The sequence below is a fragment of the Protopterus annectens genome, chromosome 9.part0, assembly GCF_019279795.1.
Source record: "Protopterus annectens isolate FY-2018-M chromosome 9.part0, PAN1.0, whole genome shotgun sequence".
In the NCBI taxonomy this organism is placed as follows: Eukaryota; Metazoa; Chordata; order Ceratodontiformes; family Protopteridae; genus Protopterus; species Protopterus annectens.
In genome coordinates, this window is record NC_056743.1 from 476,805,360 (window position 1) to 476,824,182 (window position 18,823).

General features: G+C 45.4%; 1 protein-coding gene across 8 annotated transcripts in view; it reads left to right on the forward strand.

Annotated features, from left to right (window-relative positions):
* The window catches only part of AAK1 (AP2 associated kinase 1), a 1,655,011-nt gene that overhangs the window by 374,960 nt on the left and 1,261,228 nt on the right, over window positions 1–18,823 (forward strand). For all 8 annotated transcript variants that reach the window (XM_044083018.1, XM_044083021.1, XM_044083020.1 and 5 more), the window contains exon 4: window positions 6,892–7,034. In XM_044083018.1, the coding sequence (XP_043938953.1) occupies window positions 6,892–7,034 (143 nt within the window). The remainder of the gene's footprint in view (window positions 1–6,891; window positions 7,035–18,823) is intronic.

Genomic DNA, 18,823 nt, shown 5'->3' on the forward strand with positions numbered 1-18,823 from the left:
TAAAGGTACCTTTCTTCTTAGGCACCCAGTGAAGGATCCTACCCAACACTGGGATTTAATGGTTTTACTGCAAAGTTTAACTTTTGTGTCCATTTGAGTCATCTGCTAGATCCCGACCTAAAATTTTTATCTCGGGAAAACTGCTTTTCTAGTGGCTATTACATCTGTGAGACAAGTATCTGAGCTTGGGGCACTATCTCTAAAATCCCCATAATTGATCTTCCATAAGATAGCTACATTATGGACCAAAACATCCTTCTCGCCCAAAGTAGCTTTGGAGGCGAATATTAACCAAGTCATTAATTTGCCTGTTTTCTTTCCCAGCTTCACTTATAATGGTGAATGCATGCTTCATCTCTTGGATGTACATAGACATGTCTACCTTTATCTCCATAGAACAAAAGATTTCAGAAAGATAGATCATTTGATGTCCTTCAAGAATGCAACTGCAGTCCTGACATATGGGTTGTCCTGCCTCAGGCAGCCCCTCGGTCAGCCGGATTCCAAAGTCTGGGTCTGGCGTCGGCTGATGTCGCCTCCTCTCTGACGTCAGAACGGCTGGAGTATAAAGGCATCCGCCGACGCCATCTTCTTCAGTCTTTCTTGCCGCGCAGTGCCCGAAGCAGAAGCAGTTCGCAAGTGCCGGTCGGTCAGCTCCTGTGTTTTCAGTTACCGAAGTCATCTAAAAGCTAAGTACCCCGTTGGGGAACATTTTTTCTTGCCTCAGCCGATGTCAGAAAAAATTGAGAAAGTTAATAATTGTTTGTCTTGTGGTAAACAAATACCTCATAAGGACTTCCATTCTTACTGCCTCCCTTGCCTGGGCCCAGACCACGACGTCTTGGCTTGTGCTGCCTGTGCTCGCTTTAATAAGCGCACACTCAGGCGCCGGGCAGAATTTGCCGAAGACTTTTTTGGCAAATCCTTCGCTTATATCATGCCGTCGGAACAACCGACAATGCAATCTACCAAAAAACGCAAGGACCGGGACCGACATCCTCGGTCCGCGTCGTCCACCGAAACCACGCCTAAGCCCTCCACCAGTGCATCGGTCCCTTCGGAAGCGGTAATTCAACCGCCCCAGGCTGACGACACCGCTTTAGCGTGGTCTTCGGTACCGGAGTTTTTTACGGTGCCGGTTATTGATTTTCCTCCAGAAACCGAACCTCTAGATTTACCCGACACCATTCCTGTGGACAAGGTTACCCCTGCACGTGGGGCAGCTAGGCCTCCGGTGTCCATGTCCATCAAGGCCTTTGCACGTGCCAAGGCTGCCAGCCAGGCCAAGGCCCATCCTAAATCTACTTCTCAGGGCCCCTCTTCTGATAGACAGATCATAACTCTTGCTGCAGATCTCATTTCTCTTATCAGGGGTTCTCAGCCGCCTGCTGACAAAAGGCCTAGAACTGAGCAGACAGACACCCTTTCTTCAGATGAAGCCTCTGGGGATTCAGAACACTCAGATACCCAGGAAGAATCCTTCCAGGCCTATGAGGATTCGGATGCTGAGGATTCAATTCCCTCTGCCTCCCCACCAGAGGATATTTCTTTTGGTGAAGTTCTCCACTCCATGAGAGAGCATTTTCAGTGGCAGGGCCAGGAATTTTCTGACTCCAGGAAAAGGCTACGTACCTTCATTAAGCTACCCCAACACAGACCTTTAGCTATCCCTCCTGTGTTGGATGTCCTTGATGATGTTTTCTCAGACTCCAGTGCTTCGCCTGATTCACTCCCTCCTGCTCCTATCAAGCCTGACAGATATTACAGGGTCCCTGAAACCCATAAGCATCTCTTTAAGGCCCACTCTGTGGATCTAGAAACTATTTCACAGGGCCCCAAAGGAGTGGCTACTTCCTCGGCCAAAAACCCTCTGCACGCTGACAGGGAAGCTAGATCCCTAGAGAGAAGGGGCAAAAAAGTTTACACCTCTTCCACTCTTGCCATGAGGTCACTTAACTGCCTTTTTCATATGTTTCAGTACCAGGATTACTTAATGGATGATTTGCAGAAAAAGTTAGCCTCACCTGAGCCTATAGATAGAAAGGCATTGCAGGATTTGGTTCATAACACTCAGCAGGTTAGCAATCATTTTCTTCAGTTTGGTTATGATGCATTGGAAGCTTCATGTAGGGCATCTATGACAGGGGCAGTGATATGTAGACATGCTTGGTTGAAGGAACAGCCACTGCCAGACCATGTTAAAGTAAAACTCCTGGATGCACCTCTGGAAAAACAGAAGCTTTTCTGTTCTAATGCACAGGATGTGTTGAAGTCTATTGAGGAAAAGGCAAAATCTGTGCAGTCTGTCAAGGATTTCCTCCAGGTTCAGCCTCCCAGATTCAGCAGGAATTGGCCTTCAAAAAATTGGTCCTTTCCAGACTCAGACAAGTTTCAAAGGGGAAAAAACAGGCGTGCTCGAGGTAGAGGGCAATACCAAGGCTCCTACAGGGGCCGCCAATGGCAACCACCAAACCAGAGAAGTGGCGCAGGGAGTTCACCCGCACCACAGGGACAATCACAATGACTTGACTTTCACTCCGCCTACCAAGGCTCAAAGAGAAGCACCTCTAGGCGGAAAATTATCCTTATTCTCAAAGAACTGGCACATTTTAACCAAGGACAAATGGATTCTGGACATAATAGACAGAGGTTACAGGTTCCACTTCCACACCTTACCAACGAGACAAGGCATGCCAAACCTGCCACAAAATCAAAGGGCAGAGGCTCTCTTACAAGTTTCAAAGCTGTTACAAATAAAAGCTATAGAAAAGGTTCCTCCTCAGGAACAAGGCCAGGGATTTTATTCAAGACTGTTCCTTGTTCCAAGAAAAGAAAAGCAATGGAGGCCTATACTGGATTTGTCAGTTCTAAACACTTTTCTCATTGTGCCAAAATTCAAAATGCTGACGTTACAGCAACTCCTTCCCATGCTGGGCAAGGGGTCTTGGCTGGTTACTCTGGACCTCAAGGAGGCATACCTGCATGTCCCAATCAGACACAGTTGCAGAAGATACCTCAGATTTCTTGCAGGAACAGAGCATTATCAATTCTCAGCATTGCCGTTTGGCTTATCTACTGCACCCAGAGTATTCACGAAATGCCTGGCATCAGTAGTTGCACATTGCAGACTCCAGGGGATTCAAATATACCCTTACCTGGACGACTGCCTCATACAAGCAGACAGCAAACAGACCTTGATAAAAAACGTCGACTATGTCATTCAGTTGCTACAGACTTTGGGATACACAGTAAACATTCAAAAATCAAGACTATTGCCATCCCAAAAGATTACTTTTCTAGGAGCAAAACTGGACATACAATCACAAATGGCTTTCCTCACGGAGGAGAAACAACAGCATTTACCAGATTACTTCAAAAGCCTAGCAAAGCTAACCCAACTGACCGCAAGGAAAATCCTGCAGGCCCTGGGTTTCATGGCATCTTGCATTCTACTGATTCCTCTGGCAAGACTACACATGAGAAAGCTACAATGGTATTTAAAAAGCTTATGGTCTCAACACAGCCACAACCTAGAAGACATAATACCACTCATTCCATGCCTACAAAGGGAATTTCAATGGTGGGCTCAAGCAAGCCTTTTAAACCAAGGTATGCCTTTCAACAAAGTTCAAGCAAGTCAAACCATTACAACAGACGCCTCAGATCATGGATGGGGAGCTCACATGGAGGGCAGATGCATTCAAGGTCAATGGACTCCCACAGAAAGGCATCTGCACATAAATCAAAAAGAGATGTTGGCAGTGATACATGCAATAGAAGCCTTTGGAAAATCTTTGCAACAAGGCCATCTGCTAATAAGGACAGACAACACCACTGTCATGTGGTATATAAACAAACAAGGAGGCACTCACTCATATCCCCTCTGCAGACTAACAATGACTCTTTGGGAAAAGTCCCTGAAACTGAACATCCATTTGCAATCCCAGTTTGTGCCGGGCAAGGACAATACTCTGGCGGACAGGTTGAGCAGAAACTTCCTGGATCCACACGAATGGATGCTGCATCCACACATTTTCTCACAAATAACAACTGTATGGGGAAGACCGGACATAGATCTCTTTGCTTCTCACCTCAATCACCGCCTGGACAAGTTCTGCTCAAGGACACACCATCCGCTAGCCTGGAGAACGGATGCTCTCTCCTTCAGCTGGAAATCCCTAAAAATATATGCATTCCCTCCTCTACCATTAATCACCAAGGTGTTACTGAAGATCAAAGCAGAGCAACCAAAAGGAATATTGATAGCTCCAGACTGGCCGAGACAGCATTGGTATCCCTTGCTACTGAGCATAACTCACACCAAGCCGTGGCCCTTGCCCCAATGGCCTCTGCTCCTGACTCAGCACAATTACAGGACTGTTCATCAAAACCTGCAAACATTACAACTGACAGCTTGGAGGGTTCCATGACTTTGACCCATGTCCCCCTCTCCGAAAAGGTTCAGGAAATCTTCTTGGAAGCACGCAGACCTTCCACCAGAAAAACCTACTCGGCCAAGTGGAAGAGATTCATCATCTGGAATGCCAAAAAAGGCCAGGATGCATCAGTGATGAGCATACCTCATATATTAGAGTACTTGGCAGAAATGTTTCATAGTGGCCTCTCATATTCTTCCATTAAAATTCATGCTTCAGCAATCTCAGCAAATTACAACTGTGATCCACCTGTGTTTTCGCATCCCTTGTTAAAGCAGTTTCTAAGAGGGATAAAGAATATCAAACCTCCCAGAAAACCACCAGTTCCGGCATGGGACCTCAACTACGTCTTGGAAAAATTAACTCTTCCTCCTTTTGAACCAGCAGCATCTTCAGAAATGCAATTTCTCTCTTGGAAAACGGTTCTCCTGTTGGCAGTTACCTCAGCAAGAAGAGTCTCGGAGATACAGGCCCTCATGGCAGTACCTCCCTTTCTCATTTTTCATCAGGACAGAGTGCATCTAAGGACCAATCCTTCATTCATGCCAAAAGTGATATCACGGGTGTCTCTAAATCAAGCAATTCACCTGCCTACTTTCTTCCCCAAGCCTCAAAATAAAGGGGAAAAGCTGCTGCATACTTTAGACATACACAGACAATTACGCTACTACTTGGACAGAACAAGGACCACCAGGAAGTCTGACCAACTATTTGTGGCCTATGCTGCCGGAGTGCAAGGAAAGGCAGTCTCCAAACAAACAATTTCAAAATGGATTGGACACTGCATCAGATTCTGTTATTCATACCATGGTAAGGGTGTGCCAGCCAATATTAGGCCACACTCAACCAGAGCTATAGCCACTTCCACAGCCTTTCTAAGAGGAGTGGCTACAAAGGACATTCTAGAGGCTGCTACATGGAGCTCCGTGCATACATTTACCAAACACTACAACCTGCCTTTATACTCCAGATCCCGAGCAGGCTTTGCTTCTGCAGTCCTGCAGGGTCTCTTAGCTACACCATCACTTGTTTAGATCCTACCACCCCCAGCTTGGCTATGGTATTCAACCCATATGTCAGGACTGCAGTTGCATTCTTGAAGGACATAGTACAGTTTTGTACCTACCATAAATGTAGATGTCCGATAGATATGCAACTGCAGTCAGGTTTTCCCTCCCTCCTACCCCTCTGCTATTTTCTTGGGTCCACTCCCCCTCTCCTTTTTAGCTGGGGATATCTGTTATGGTGTATCTGTTTATTACTGTTGTGCATGTCTGGAATTATTTGCATATACATTCACAAAATTTAGCCTTCCTTGGAGGGCACCTGGCATCTGGGGCAAGAAACACTGAAGAAGATGGTGTCGGCGGATGCCTTTATACTCCAGCCGTTCTGACGTCAGAGAGGAGGCGACATCAGCCGACGCCGGACCCTGACTTTGGAATCCGACCGACTGAGGGGCTGCCTGAGGCAGGACAACCCATATGTCAGGACTGCAGTTGCATATCTATTGGACATCTACATTTATGGTAGGTACAAAACTGTACTTTTCTCATTATCCCCCAACAAAGTGAGTAGACCAGTTTCTAAAGTTACTTAAGCCAGATGGTTGATAGACTGCATGTCCTTTGTTTATGGTCAGTGAGTTTTGTCCTAAAGCGCACACCACCAGGTCCATGGCAACTTTATCTGCTTTCTGTTCTAGGACTTCAGTTTATGCTGCAGCTGCTTAGTCTAATGCTTGTACATTTATTGCTCATTATAAATTGGATTTGGCTTTCAGAAGCAGGGCTGCCTTTAGTTCTGCAGTACTTAAGAATATCCTTCCCGTGAGGACCACCCAAGGTTCACATAACTGGGGACTCTGCCCCATCAGTTGAGGAATGAATGAAAATGACAGTGTCAGATATTTATGTACTCACCATAACTATGCATCTGTGTTGTCCATTTTCATTTTTCCTCAACTACCTGCCCTCCTTCCCCTTCTCTCTTCTTCCTGGAGTGATTTTATGGTTGTTGTGGAACCTCTGTTCCATGTTTGAGCCCAGTCTTTTCTACCAGGATTCCTTCCATCTTGGCCAGAGGATAGTTCTTTCTTTGTTTTAGGGCAGCAAACTCGATCTGATGTATTGCAAGGTAATATGGGCATTACGAGTAAAGGAAGGAGCTCGAGAGTTGGATCCGAGCATCTAGTAAATGCTGAGCATGATCCGAGACCTATCAGGTTCTAGTCAGTTGAGACAGAATGAAAATGGACAACACAGATGTATAGTTATGGTGAGTACATAACTTTAATTTTTTGTTGGCAGAAGTAAGAGACAGTAATGCAAGTGTTAATATCTTAAAAAGTAGTTGGTCAGGAGGCAAAACTCCTTTAAGCTAAATTTTCATATTGCCTTTCTTTCTTTTGCTCAGACGGTTTTAAAAATTATGCAATCTGTTGTGTGTTTCACAGGTGGACAGGTGGTTAACCTGATGAATCAACGCCTGCAAACTGGTTTCACAGAGACTGAGGTTCTGCAAATATTCTGTGACACATGTGAGGCTGTTGCTAGACTACATCAGTGTAAAACTCCTATTGTACATAGAGATTTAAAGGTATGTTTGTATACTCAAGTTCCTTAAGTATTGCTATATATACATCACTACTCATTTGTAAAGATAGAGGTATTCTTAAAGATCTAGTGCAAATGCATTTCCTCAGTAGTTACTTACTCTGGCTGCCTTTCTGTCATTGAAGTTTGCATTTTTACTTTCATTTTTAAGGAAGATCTCTTCCAGAAAAATGCCCTCCATAGCTGTAACATGGTCTGCCATCTTTGATTACTCTACAGGAAATTCTGCGTCCTTGCTGACATCATGTTGGTCTCACCAGAGTCCATTACCTAGTCGGCAAGAGGGAGAAAGGTGCACAGAGAATTTTTAGATCGGATCAGGTTTTCTTATAATTTGACTAATATTCAATTTTAAGTTTACTTACGTGGTTGGTAATGTGGTCTTCATCCCCCCCCATGCATACTATGTTCCTTTTATGTGAAAACAGATGTTAAGGTTGATTCTCTTTCACTGTCACACAACGCATTAGTGGCAGTACAAAGTTCATTTCTCATAGTTGTCTGTGAATTTACCTAATGTCACAAACTCAGCTTTCATCCGTCCATGATTTTTGCCAAACACCTCTGATTTTTCCTCATGTTTTTACCTTGTCCATTCCTCATAAAACCTTTGATTTTCTAAAAAATCAGTGAGGATTATAGTTGGACAATAATGCTAGATATTAGTTTCATAGGTTATGCATGCTAATGTAAAACGTATTCCATTAGTAAACAGACATGCTGCACTCAGCCCGTGTGCAATATTAACATATTTACTTAAAAGTAAACAGAGGAAAGAAACCCAGCCTACTATTGCAGGAAAGACCAAACTTTGCATCATTGAAGAGACAAGCATGTTGATGCAAAGGCAGAAAGTACTGCCCTCGTAAGTCTCTGCAGAGCCAGAATTTGCAAGCAGGAAATAATGATAAAATGAAACATCAGAATATCTAGTAAATTGGATTTGCAGAGTGAGAAGCCATCTTGTCTTCCCCGAAGGAAGAGGGGAGATTACAGGTATGTGGAAAAATGGTTGCATGGGATCCTTATGCTACTTATCAGGTTAGTACCATTTTTATGCCAATAAATGATAATCTGTGCACATCTTAACAGGATCTGATGTCCTTTTCATTCTTGAGTAGACCTGTATCACACACCAGTTGAGTCCAACTAGATCCATAAAAGCATGCTTTTGTGGATCTAGTTGGACTCACCTGGTGTGTGATACAGGTCTACTCAGGATTCATTGGTGTGGATTAGCAGTTTTTCATTTTCAGCAGTTTGTTCCTTTTCATTCTTCCTCACTTGTGGGTCTTGGATCTGACTCGGCAGCATACTACAGAATTGGGAGCCAACTCTTGAGCTCCTTCCTCTATCCATAATACCCCATCAATCCCCATTACTTCAGATCTTGTTTGCCACCGTCATGGTTCGATGTAGGTTCTGCTCTCGAACATTTGTAAGCAGTTTTTACTTTATATTTGGTTCCAAAATTTCTGTAATTCTCAACTTAAACCTTAACATTTTTTTCTTGCAACCTCCTTATTAGCTGCTGCTAGGGAATTTTTGAAACCCTTCTATCAAGCTTTTAAAAGTTTTTCATACCATTGTTGGCATGTTCTTTTACCTAGTTTAAAAGGTATCTGCTGTAAATACCATAGTTGGTATTTTTACGTTTCTTTTTCTGGTTACTTCTCTTTACCCTTCTCTTTTTAGAGTATTTGTAATTATTACGATTGCTCATAACTTCTTTTTCTTGTATCTGTCTGATCTGATGATGTTCTCATTTAATCATCAACTTGAGGCAACCAGATCCAGCATGGATCTGACTCGGCCACATATTCAGCTTCGGATACAATCGCCGAGCTTCTCCCCTACTCATAATGCCCCGGTCTCCCCTCCTCCCTTCAAATCTCGTTTGCTGCACGTTCAAACAGCAGCGTGATCCTTCAGCTCCGAGTTTCCTCAGTGGGTGAGTGAAGTTTTTTGTGCTTCTTTCATCTCTCTCTTTCTTTCTATATTTTCCCCTACCCTTTTTGCACTCAGGTGTCATTTTTTGGGGGGGGGGGACCTTTGCTCTGTTTCGCTAATCTCTCCTATGTGTGTGTGTGTTTATTTATTTTACATTTGTTGACCGGGATTGTCCTACTGAGCTGAAGAGCTATTTTTCAGAAGAGGCCCGGGGAGAAAAGCTCCAACATATTAAACTATTTTCATTATAAATTAGCATTAAACAGCATTGTTACAAGATTATTACAAGGCATTAAATAGCAATACAATGTTATACATTGTCAATAATCAGGAGTATAGCAAAACTATTTCAAGATGTATAAAAAGAAATATGTCATTAAGATGAATATAGTTTTTGGGGTAAGTGGTTACAAAAACCCAGTTTTGTTGTAATGTAGTTGCATGAAGGCAAGACAATTACAATAGAATGTTTCACTGAGGCAATTTGCTTAATAGATTTTAGAAGACAGTAGAAAGAGTAGTCATGGAAGATGAGAAAGCTAGTGAGAAGAGTGAGTTAAGGGCAGAAAGTAGATTAAGGTATGAGAAGTAGGGGATGTTTAAGGAAGGAGAGTGCAGTTGCAGAACCAGTGACTTTTAAAGTGCTCTTTGGTGGCAGTTGTTTAGGATGTGTAAGGGTCCTGATTTCTAGTGGGAGACTATTCCAAGCAGTAGTGGGGTTGATAGCTGTACATGTTGCATCCAACTTTAGACTTGGGTTTGTAGATTTGTAGTAGGTCTTGGTTAGAGCTTCGGAGAGGTCCGGAGGGAGAATAATGGGAGATGAGAGGGGATAGTGCTGGGCAATAGGAAGGCTGTTATCTGATAGAATGGATGGTCTGGAGCTGAGAGAGAAGAAGCTGGTGGGGGTAATTCAAGCCAGTTTAGGTGTTTTACAGAGAGACAGTGATGGGATTTGTAGGTTTGTTGGGCAGCTTCCTATTGCCATGGCCGAGACTCCCAAGCTGGGCTTTAGGAATTGCGCAGTGTGTGGCCATAAGCTACCCCTTGCTGATGGTCACACTCTGTGTGTACTTTGCCTGGGTGTTCCACACCTTGACACCTCCTGTTTGATCCCCGAGCATTGACCAGCAGGAGGAATAAGCTTATTTTAAAAGTCCTCTTTCCCCCTCCTTCTGAGACCTCTGCTTCATCTTCCTCCAACCTGGTCTTTGAGACTCAACCTCTGGCCAAGAAGGCCGAGGACAGACAGAAACTCTGCCATAAGGAGCGGGATTATCCTAGAAACAGGTCCCCTGACCTCGCTTCTTTGGCTGAGCCCCTGGCTAAATCCAGCCCGGATCCAAGCCCGGGTTCCTCTATGCTCCGGTCGCCTCACTTCTTGCCAGAGGTCACTCGGGCCCAATCTCCCTTTTCAGCCTCTCCCCAGCATCACTCCAGGCCCGAGTCTGTGGCCTTTTCCATCCAGTCCTCTTGGAGTCTGACAGAAGCCAAGGTGGATAGGATGATGCAGAAATTCATCCAAGCCCAGAATCTGTTTGGAGTCCTACCTGCTCTGTCCCCCTCCGGGGCCAGGGGTATACAGTCCTCCTTCTTACCTATTACTTCTTTTCTGACCTGAACCTTGGTTTCAGAGTTGTTAGGTCTGAAGTAACTATGTGTCGAGGGGTCAGCGCCTATGGTTCCAGGTACCTCGATGTCGATTGTTGCCCTGGGTGGATTAGCTCCATGTTCGGAGCTGAAGCCTGGGTGTCTGCTCCGAGGGGACAGTGTCAACTTTGAGGCCTTCTTAGTTGTCTCTTCTTCTCAGAGTTTCAGCACTGGAAGGCTTGGCTCTGGCTCCTCCCTCGGCTGGGGGGGGGTGGGGTGGCGGATCTGACAGGGTTAGGCCGGCTTCAGGGATTTGTTCACCTTCTGCTTGTGATGTAGTGGAGAGGGTTCTCTCGGCCCCTTAGAGTCCCTTGACACTGTCATCGTCAGCATCCATCCTGTCTCCTTCTTTCTGGGCCAGAGTCTGCCATCCTGCTCCCTGAAGGACAGTCTGTTGCCCCTTTGTCCCAGGAGGTCCCCCCCGGGAACTCCCCAAGGCTTCAGAGTCCTCCCCAGAATTTTACCCGAGGAGCCCTCTCAGAAGCACATGTGCAAGAGGTGGCACTTGGACTCCCCAACGGAGTCCCTCGGGGAAAGATAACCGACTTGGAGGAAGGGGAGTTCTCCCCGATCACCCCCCCGGTGAGTGTCTCCTTTGGAGACATCATGGAAATCCTGCATCGGCACGGTGGGTGGTCTACCCAAAAGCCCAACCTATATGAGTCTGTATTCCTGGAGGCATTTGGCACAGGATCATCTACCTCCTGGGTGTCCCCTTCCACAGATCCCCTTGTATATCTAATTTCAACTAGGGCATGGGAGGAATCGGATGGGGTTGATCCTATCCCCAAGCACCCGAACAAAGTACTCAGTGTTTTCTCAGATAGGCAGCATTGGTCAGCGGAATCCCCGGTCGATGCCATGGTGGTGACATCAGCCACCAAGAAATAGCTCACTCAGGAAAGCTCTACCGTCCATTCTCCAGACAGGGAGTCTCGGGCTATGGACTGTTTCAGGAAGTGAGCTTATGCTTCAGCCACATTTGCCCTATGTGCACTGAACTACTTGGCACATGTTATCAGACTGCAGAGGGACCTAATCAAAGAGGTCGCTGAGTCTGTCCCAGGGTCCATGTCGGCAGAGGAGAAAAAGGTGTTCCCCCTCCCATATGGCTACCCTTAGCTCAATATCCCATACTTCCTATGAGGCTGCTGTCACACTTTACGGAAGGTGCCTCTAGGGCTGCTGGGACAGACGTATCCACCAGGCATCACACCTGGCTCCAGCTTTGTACTTTCTCTGAGCTCTTCAAGGCATTGTTCATGAATGCCTCCTATGACGATTCCACTCTTTTTGGTAAGACTGTTCGTGACATCTTGGTCCAGACCGAGAAGAATGGAAAGACTTTGTCTACCATTGGATCTGCTTCTCCACCCCACAACGATCCTTCTTCATCCCACACTGATTCCTAGAGAAGATGTGGTTCCCTAAATCTTAGAGTTCTTCTCACGACTCTCAGGATTTGCTTTCCCCCAGGGGCAGAGGGGGATACGACAGGTGCCACCCCCAGGGCAGAGGGCTCCCGAGGAACCAGGAGTCTCGGGATCCATTCCCAGACAGACCTTAACAGCAGCCCTGAAGGGTTGTCTGACTGCTCGTCTCTTGAGGCAGCCAGGGAATGCCAATCTCTGCACCTAGCAGCCTGAGAGTCGATAACAAATGATCGTTGGGTTTTTCAGATAATATCCAGAGGATACTCAATTGCCTTTCTTCAGCCCCCAGCCCCCATTCCCCTCCCAGATGTTCCACCCATATGCAATGGGAGCAGGCAGATGTAGAAGTTTCCAGGCTGCTTGAAAAATGAGTCATCCAGCCTGTCCCTCCAGACCAGTCCAGATTAGGCATTTATTCCAGGTTCTTTTTAGTGCCAAGAAAACCGGGTACTTGAGACCCATTATAGATTTCTCAGCCCTGAATTGGTCGGTTGCAAAGACGAAATTCCGTATGGTCACTCTTCAGTCCATTCTGCCCTTCCTGCAGATAAACGACTGAATGTGCTCTGTGGACCTCCAAGATGCATACTATATCAGTTCCTCTGCTTCCGGCTGGGAGCCAGTCATTTTCAGTTCAGAGCGCACCCCTTTGGGTTCGCCACTGCCCACCCCCTGGGTGTTCTCCAAAGTGATGGTGGTAGTGGTGACTCAGCTATTGCTGCAGGGGTTTCAGGTCTTCCCTTACCTGGACGATTGGCTCTTTTATGCTCCTCCAGGCATTGACTAATTCAAGCCAGAGATATTCTTCTCCAGACTGCCCAATGCCTGGGCATAACCATAAATCTCAACAAATCTCAGCTGACACTACTGTAGGTTCTCAACTTCATAGGAGTCCGAATGGACACTACCCAGGGCAAGGTCTTTCTACCACCGGACAGATTACTATCGCTCTGACATCATGTGAGTCATCTTTCAAACCAAAGTTCCCCCAGCAGATTCAGTTCTTCGGGCATTGGGGTCCATGGCGGCCACGAACACTCATTGCAACAGCGTGCCTGCATATGAGGGTTCTTCAGTGGACCTTAGACGTTCAGTGGTCCTTGTTAAACCTTCCCTTACATCATCCTGTTCGGTTGTCGCGTGCTTGCAAGAACTCCCTTCTTTGGTGGTTTCAATCCCTGGACCTTTTTCAGGGTTGCCCATTTGTTCTTCCCTCCCACGTGACCACTGTGACCACGGATACCTCCCTGCTCAGGTGGGGGAGGGGGCATTGCATGGGAAGGGGCTGTCCAAGGTACATGGTCTGCTCTAGAGACCAATCTGCATATCAGTGTCCTGAAGATGAGGGCGGTGCTTCTGGCATTGCAAGCTCTACATGCCTACCTTCCTCCGGGAACTGTTGCTATTCAGATGGACAATGTCAGTAGTCTGGTACATCAGCAAACAGGGTCAACAGATCTTACTCCCTGTATCGCGAGGCCATGAGATTGTGGGAATAGGCAATCTCCACCGGCCATTTTCTGGTGGCAGCGCACACTCCGGGGAGGTCAAACATTCTGACAGACAGGTTCAACAGGTCTATTCTGGTGCCTTACGAGTGGTCTCTGAATCCTTCAGTAGTAGATCAGATCTTTCTAAGTGGGGATCAGCTTTGCTGCAGTCTCTATGCCTATCCTTCCAACATGAAGTGCAGCAAGTATTTCGCTCTGAACCCCCCTCCGGGGGGAGTCCCCAGAGACGCTCTACTTCATGCTTGGCCCTCTGGTCTCTGGCAGTACACTAAACACTAAAAGTGTGATGAGAGACTTAGGGACACAGGTGGACACCGGTCTCACCTTCGATAACCACATCAACACAACAGTCTGGAAATCCTATGTGGCACACCTCATCACTAAGGGGTTTTCATCCAGAAAAAAGGAGGTCATTGTCCCACTGTACTCATCCCTCATTAGACCCATTATAGAGTACAACGCCCCATTTGGTATGTACCTCACAAGACATCTGCAACAGCTGAAAAGGCCGCAGAAATACATCACTAAAAGAATCACAGGCCTAACGCAGATGCCCTATGCTGACCATCTAAAAAGACTCCAGCTGTACTCTGTGGCATATCGTCTACTCAGAGGATATATCTGCTTAACATACAAGGCCATGTCAAATCCTGAGCTGTTGGACATGCTCCACTTAAAGAAATCCCAATCCCTCAAAGCCACACACTCCAGGGATCTAAACCTTGTCATCACAATAAACAAAACATGCTGGAGGGATAGGTTCCTGACCCAGGGACTCCCCATACTCTGGAATAGACTGCCCATACATGTCGAGCAGAGCGCCTCCTTGGCCCTCTCCAAAAGGAACCTTGACGATTGGATGGGAGATAGGAAATTCACCCCGGGGATAATGTCAGTCGCCATGCTAGACAGGGGTCCAGGGAAATAAATATTGTGGGAAGAAATATCTGGGGAATTGTTTGGTAAGGCTTGTATAGACCCTGTGGCCGATAACCTAGTACCAACCTATGAACTGTATGCTTACCCACCATTTCCTCTAATGTCCAAGTTCATTCAGAAAACTCGGCGGCTGGGGAGCTCAGTGATCTTCATTGCCCCTTTCTGGCCTCTGGTTTCCCTTCTCTGTGGTCTTATGCAGTGTATCCATCTTGGACACTAGATCTGGTTCAGGATCTGATCACACATTCCTCTGGGATCCCTTACCCAGACTTAATCAGCCTGAAGCTCATGACTTGGCTGCTCCAGTTTCTATGATAGTGAGGACTCCCGGGCTATCTTCTGCTATAAAGATCTTGTTAGTGGCTCACAAATCCTCTAAAAGGAAGGTTTAATCGAGCAAATGGAAGCGTTTCTCGATTTGGGCCTCTAAACACAACCTGGGTCCTTTCACTGTGCCAGTTCCGGATATTTTGGCAGATATTTTTAATCATGACGCTAGTTTCTCCACAGTTAAGGTACATTTGGCAGCAGTTTTTAACTTTCACATAGGCGAGAATGGTGCTTCTTTGGCCTATTCCAAGCTTTAGAAGGGCTTTTTGATAGGTACCTTCCTTCTCAGGCCCCTGGTTAAGGACCCAGTCTCCCCTTGGGATCTCACCTTGGTATTGCAGGCTCTGGTTTCTCCTCCTTTCGAACCAGCGGCCACAGTTCACTTGCAGTTTCTGTCATGGAAGATGGCTTTTTTAGTTGCAATTACTTCAGCCAAGAGGGTCTCTGAGATCCAAGCCTTATCTATCAAGCCCATTACCAGGCATCCTGACAAATTTTTGGCACCACCTACAGACAGACCCCACTGGAGCAAAGGAGTCATGGTTGATGCTATGGTGGCGGCGGTGGCAGCCACAAAAAGAGCTAGCAGATCAGAGCTGTACAGTCCATCCACCCAACAGAGAGTTTAGAGTGCTGGTCAAATTTGGAAAGTGGGTGTTTGCCTCAGCTAACCTTTGCTGCGAGGCCACTTAACTATCTGTTGCAATTTCCTGGATGTCAGAGAGATTTGACTAAATAACTTTCAAATACTCTGAGTCTGTGTCTGCTGAAGATTTGAAGCAAACGTCCTCTCAACTGGCCATTTTTTTATCCATATCAAATGCTTCTTTGATTAAAAGTACTTCACGAGCAGCCAATTCAGGCATTGCCGTAAGAAGACATGCCTGAATGAGACTTTGACTTTGTGGAGCCTTTGAAGATGTCTTTTGTCAATGCCCCATTTAATGGCACTTCCTTGTTTGGGCCATCAGTAAAGGATACGCTTACTGACAGTGATAAAGATGGAAAGACCCTGTTTGCCTTGGGGATCAAGTTTTCTGCCGTTCAATGGACCATCTTTAAGAACCAGAGAGGTGGTAAGACAATGTGGTTTCTCAATCTCAGGGTTCATTCCAGGATTCGTGTAGGAAAAAATCCTCCCAAAGGCAGAGTGGAAAATTTGAATGGCAGATGCCCAAGCAGCAGAGAAGACCCGCAGAACCAAGACTTTAGACATTATTTTTCTGATGGACCCTGTCAGCACTCCTGAAATGCTGCCCAACTGTCCTACTCTGGAAGCAGTCTGGGGGTCAACTCTTTGCACCTAGACACCTTGACAAACATCAAAAAAGATTTGTGGGTGCTAAGTATAATATTTGGAGGGTATTTCATACAATTTTCCCTTCTTCATCATCAAAGGAAGAAACTTCCTGATGTTTCACCCAGTCAGAGGAAGGCTGCAGCACAAAAAATTCAAAAGCTGCTAGTAACGGAGTCATCCAAAAAGTCCCACCAGACCAAATAGGATTTGGAACATATTCATACTTTTTTTTAGTGCCAAACTAAATAGGAGACCTCAGACCCATTTTGGATGTAAGCAAATTGAACCAGTATGTAAAGAAAGCAAAGTTCTGAATGGTCACAGTTCAATCCATTATGCTTTTCTACATAAGGACATTTGGATGTGCTCTGTAGATCTTTAGGATGCATACTGCCATATTAAAATAGACAGGCAATCTAGAAGACATCTCCACTTTCGGTGGGAAGCCAGTTATTACCAATTCAGGGCTCTGTCCTTTGGAGTCACTGCAATCCCCAGGATGCTTACCAAATGCATGGCAGTAGTTGCAGCTCACTTGAGACTGAATGGATTCCAGGTGTTTCAGTATCTAAATGACTGCCTTCCAACTGCTCCATTCAAGCATCAACTTCAGCATGCCAGGAACTATTTGCTCCAGATTTCTGACTCCTTTGGCATTATGATAAATCTTGCCAAATCGAAACTTGCCCCAGTTCAGAGCCTGGAATTCATCGGGACAGTTTTAATCACATCTACACAAATATCACCCTTGCCTGTCCACCACATTACTTCTATCAGGAATCAGGTTCAGGCTATTCTTCTTCATCTCCCCCAGAAAGATTAGTGCTTCAAACTAGGGGTCAGTGGCAGCTGCCATAGTGCTACTTCCTCTAAGTGTACTTCTTGTGTGAGTTTTCCAATGGACTCTGGCTGTTCAGTGGTCCATTCTACTTGTCTTTTCAAGTAAAGCTCACCCCTATTTGCAAATGACATATTCTCTGATGGATACAATTGGACAAGCTTTTTCTGGGCAGACCGCTTGTACTACCAAACCTGGTAGCAATAGTGATCACGGACACTTCTCAACTGGGGTGGGAGTGCATTTCTTTGGAAGAACTATCCAAAGCATGTGGTCCACTCAAGAGACCAAGTTGCTTGTTAGTGTCCTAGAGATGAGAGCAGTCCTAGCATTGCAAGCCTTTCAAGATGCTTTTCCCTTGGGGACTATTGCATTTCAAACCGACATCATGACTATAGTCTGGTTCATCAATAATGGAAGAGGAACCCAATCTTACCCCCTTTGCAGAGAGGCCATGAGGGTTTGGAAATGGGCCATCTCATCAGGCCACTTTCTTATTGCAATGAACACCCCGAGGAGAACCAGTGTACTTGACTTAGCAGATCCATTTTAATGCTTAACAAGTGGTCTCTCAGTCAGTAGCAAATATGATTTTTCAGGCATTGGGGCCAACCTTGCTGTGACCTGTTTGCCACTCCTCTCAACAAATGCAGCAAGTACTTCACTCTGATCTCCCCATGGGGGAGTCACCGAGCGATGCTCTTCTTCATGCTTGGCCTTTGGGTCTCCTTTATGCATATCCTTGTCTTCCCCTTATTCCAAATTTTTTACAGAAAGTAAGCCAGCTGAGGAGGTCAGTAATCCTCATTCTGCCCTCGACAAGTATGGTTCCTCTTTCTGCGGTCTTATCTTCGTTATCCTCCATGGATGCTGGAACCTATTCAGCATCTCCTCTCTCACCCATCGGGGATTCAACACCCCAACATTCAGGCCCTCAAGTTGACTGCATGGTTTCTCCACTTCCATTAATAGGCAGTCCAGACTTTCTTCCCAAGTTTGTGACATTATTTTGGCTTCTCAAAAGGATTCGACCAAAAACGTTTATAGAAGCAAGTGGGAAAAGATTCTCTATTTGGGCATCATATAAAGACATTGATCCTTTTTCTGCACCAATTTTGGCTATTCACTGTTTTGACAACTCTTTTCAAAGATGTGCTCGTTTCACTACAGTTAAACTTCAGTTGGCAGCAATTTCAAATTTCCACACAGGTAAAATAAATATTTTTCTTCAGCTTACTGTAGATTGTGTAAAGCTTTAATAATAGGCATTTTTCTGCTAAGGCCTCCCTCCAATAAAGGATCCTTCACCACCTTGGAATCTTACTGTAGTACTCAAAGGTTTGACACAAAAATGATTTGAACCTTCAGACAAATGTGATATTTTCTGATTTCTTGGTAGCTATAAATTCAGCAAAAAGAATTTTGAACTCCAGACTTTTTCAGCAAAAACACCTTACATTATTTATTACATTTTCACAAAGATAGTTTTTCTCTGCGGACTAACCCTTTTTTTTACTCAAGGTAGCTTCTGAAAATAACATTAACCAATCCATTCACTTGCCAGTTTTCTTTCCAAATTTTGAAAACAAAGGAGAGTGCATGCTACAACTCCTTGATGTACACAGACAATGGTTTTACCTCCACAGAATAAAACAATTTAGAACATCAGACCAGCTTTTGGTGTCTTTCTCTCCAAGTTGTCAAGGTCAGTCAGTTTCTAAAGTCGTCCTAGCTAAGTGGATTACAGACTTTCTCATGGATTTATTCTGGCATTGCCAAAACCTCGCCAAGCTCACTCAGCTAGATCTATAGCTGCATCAT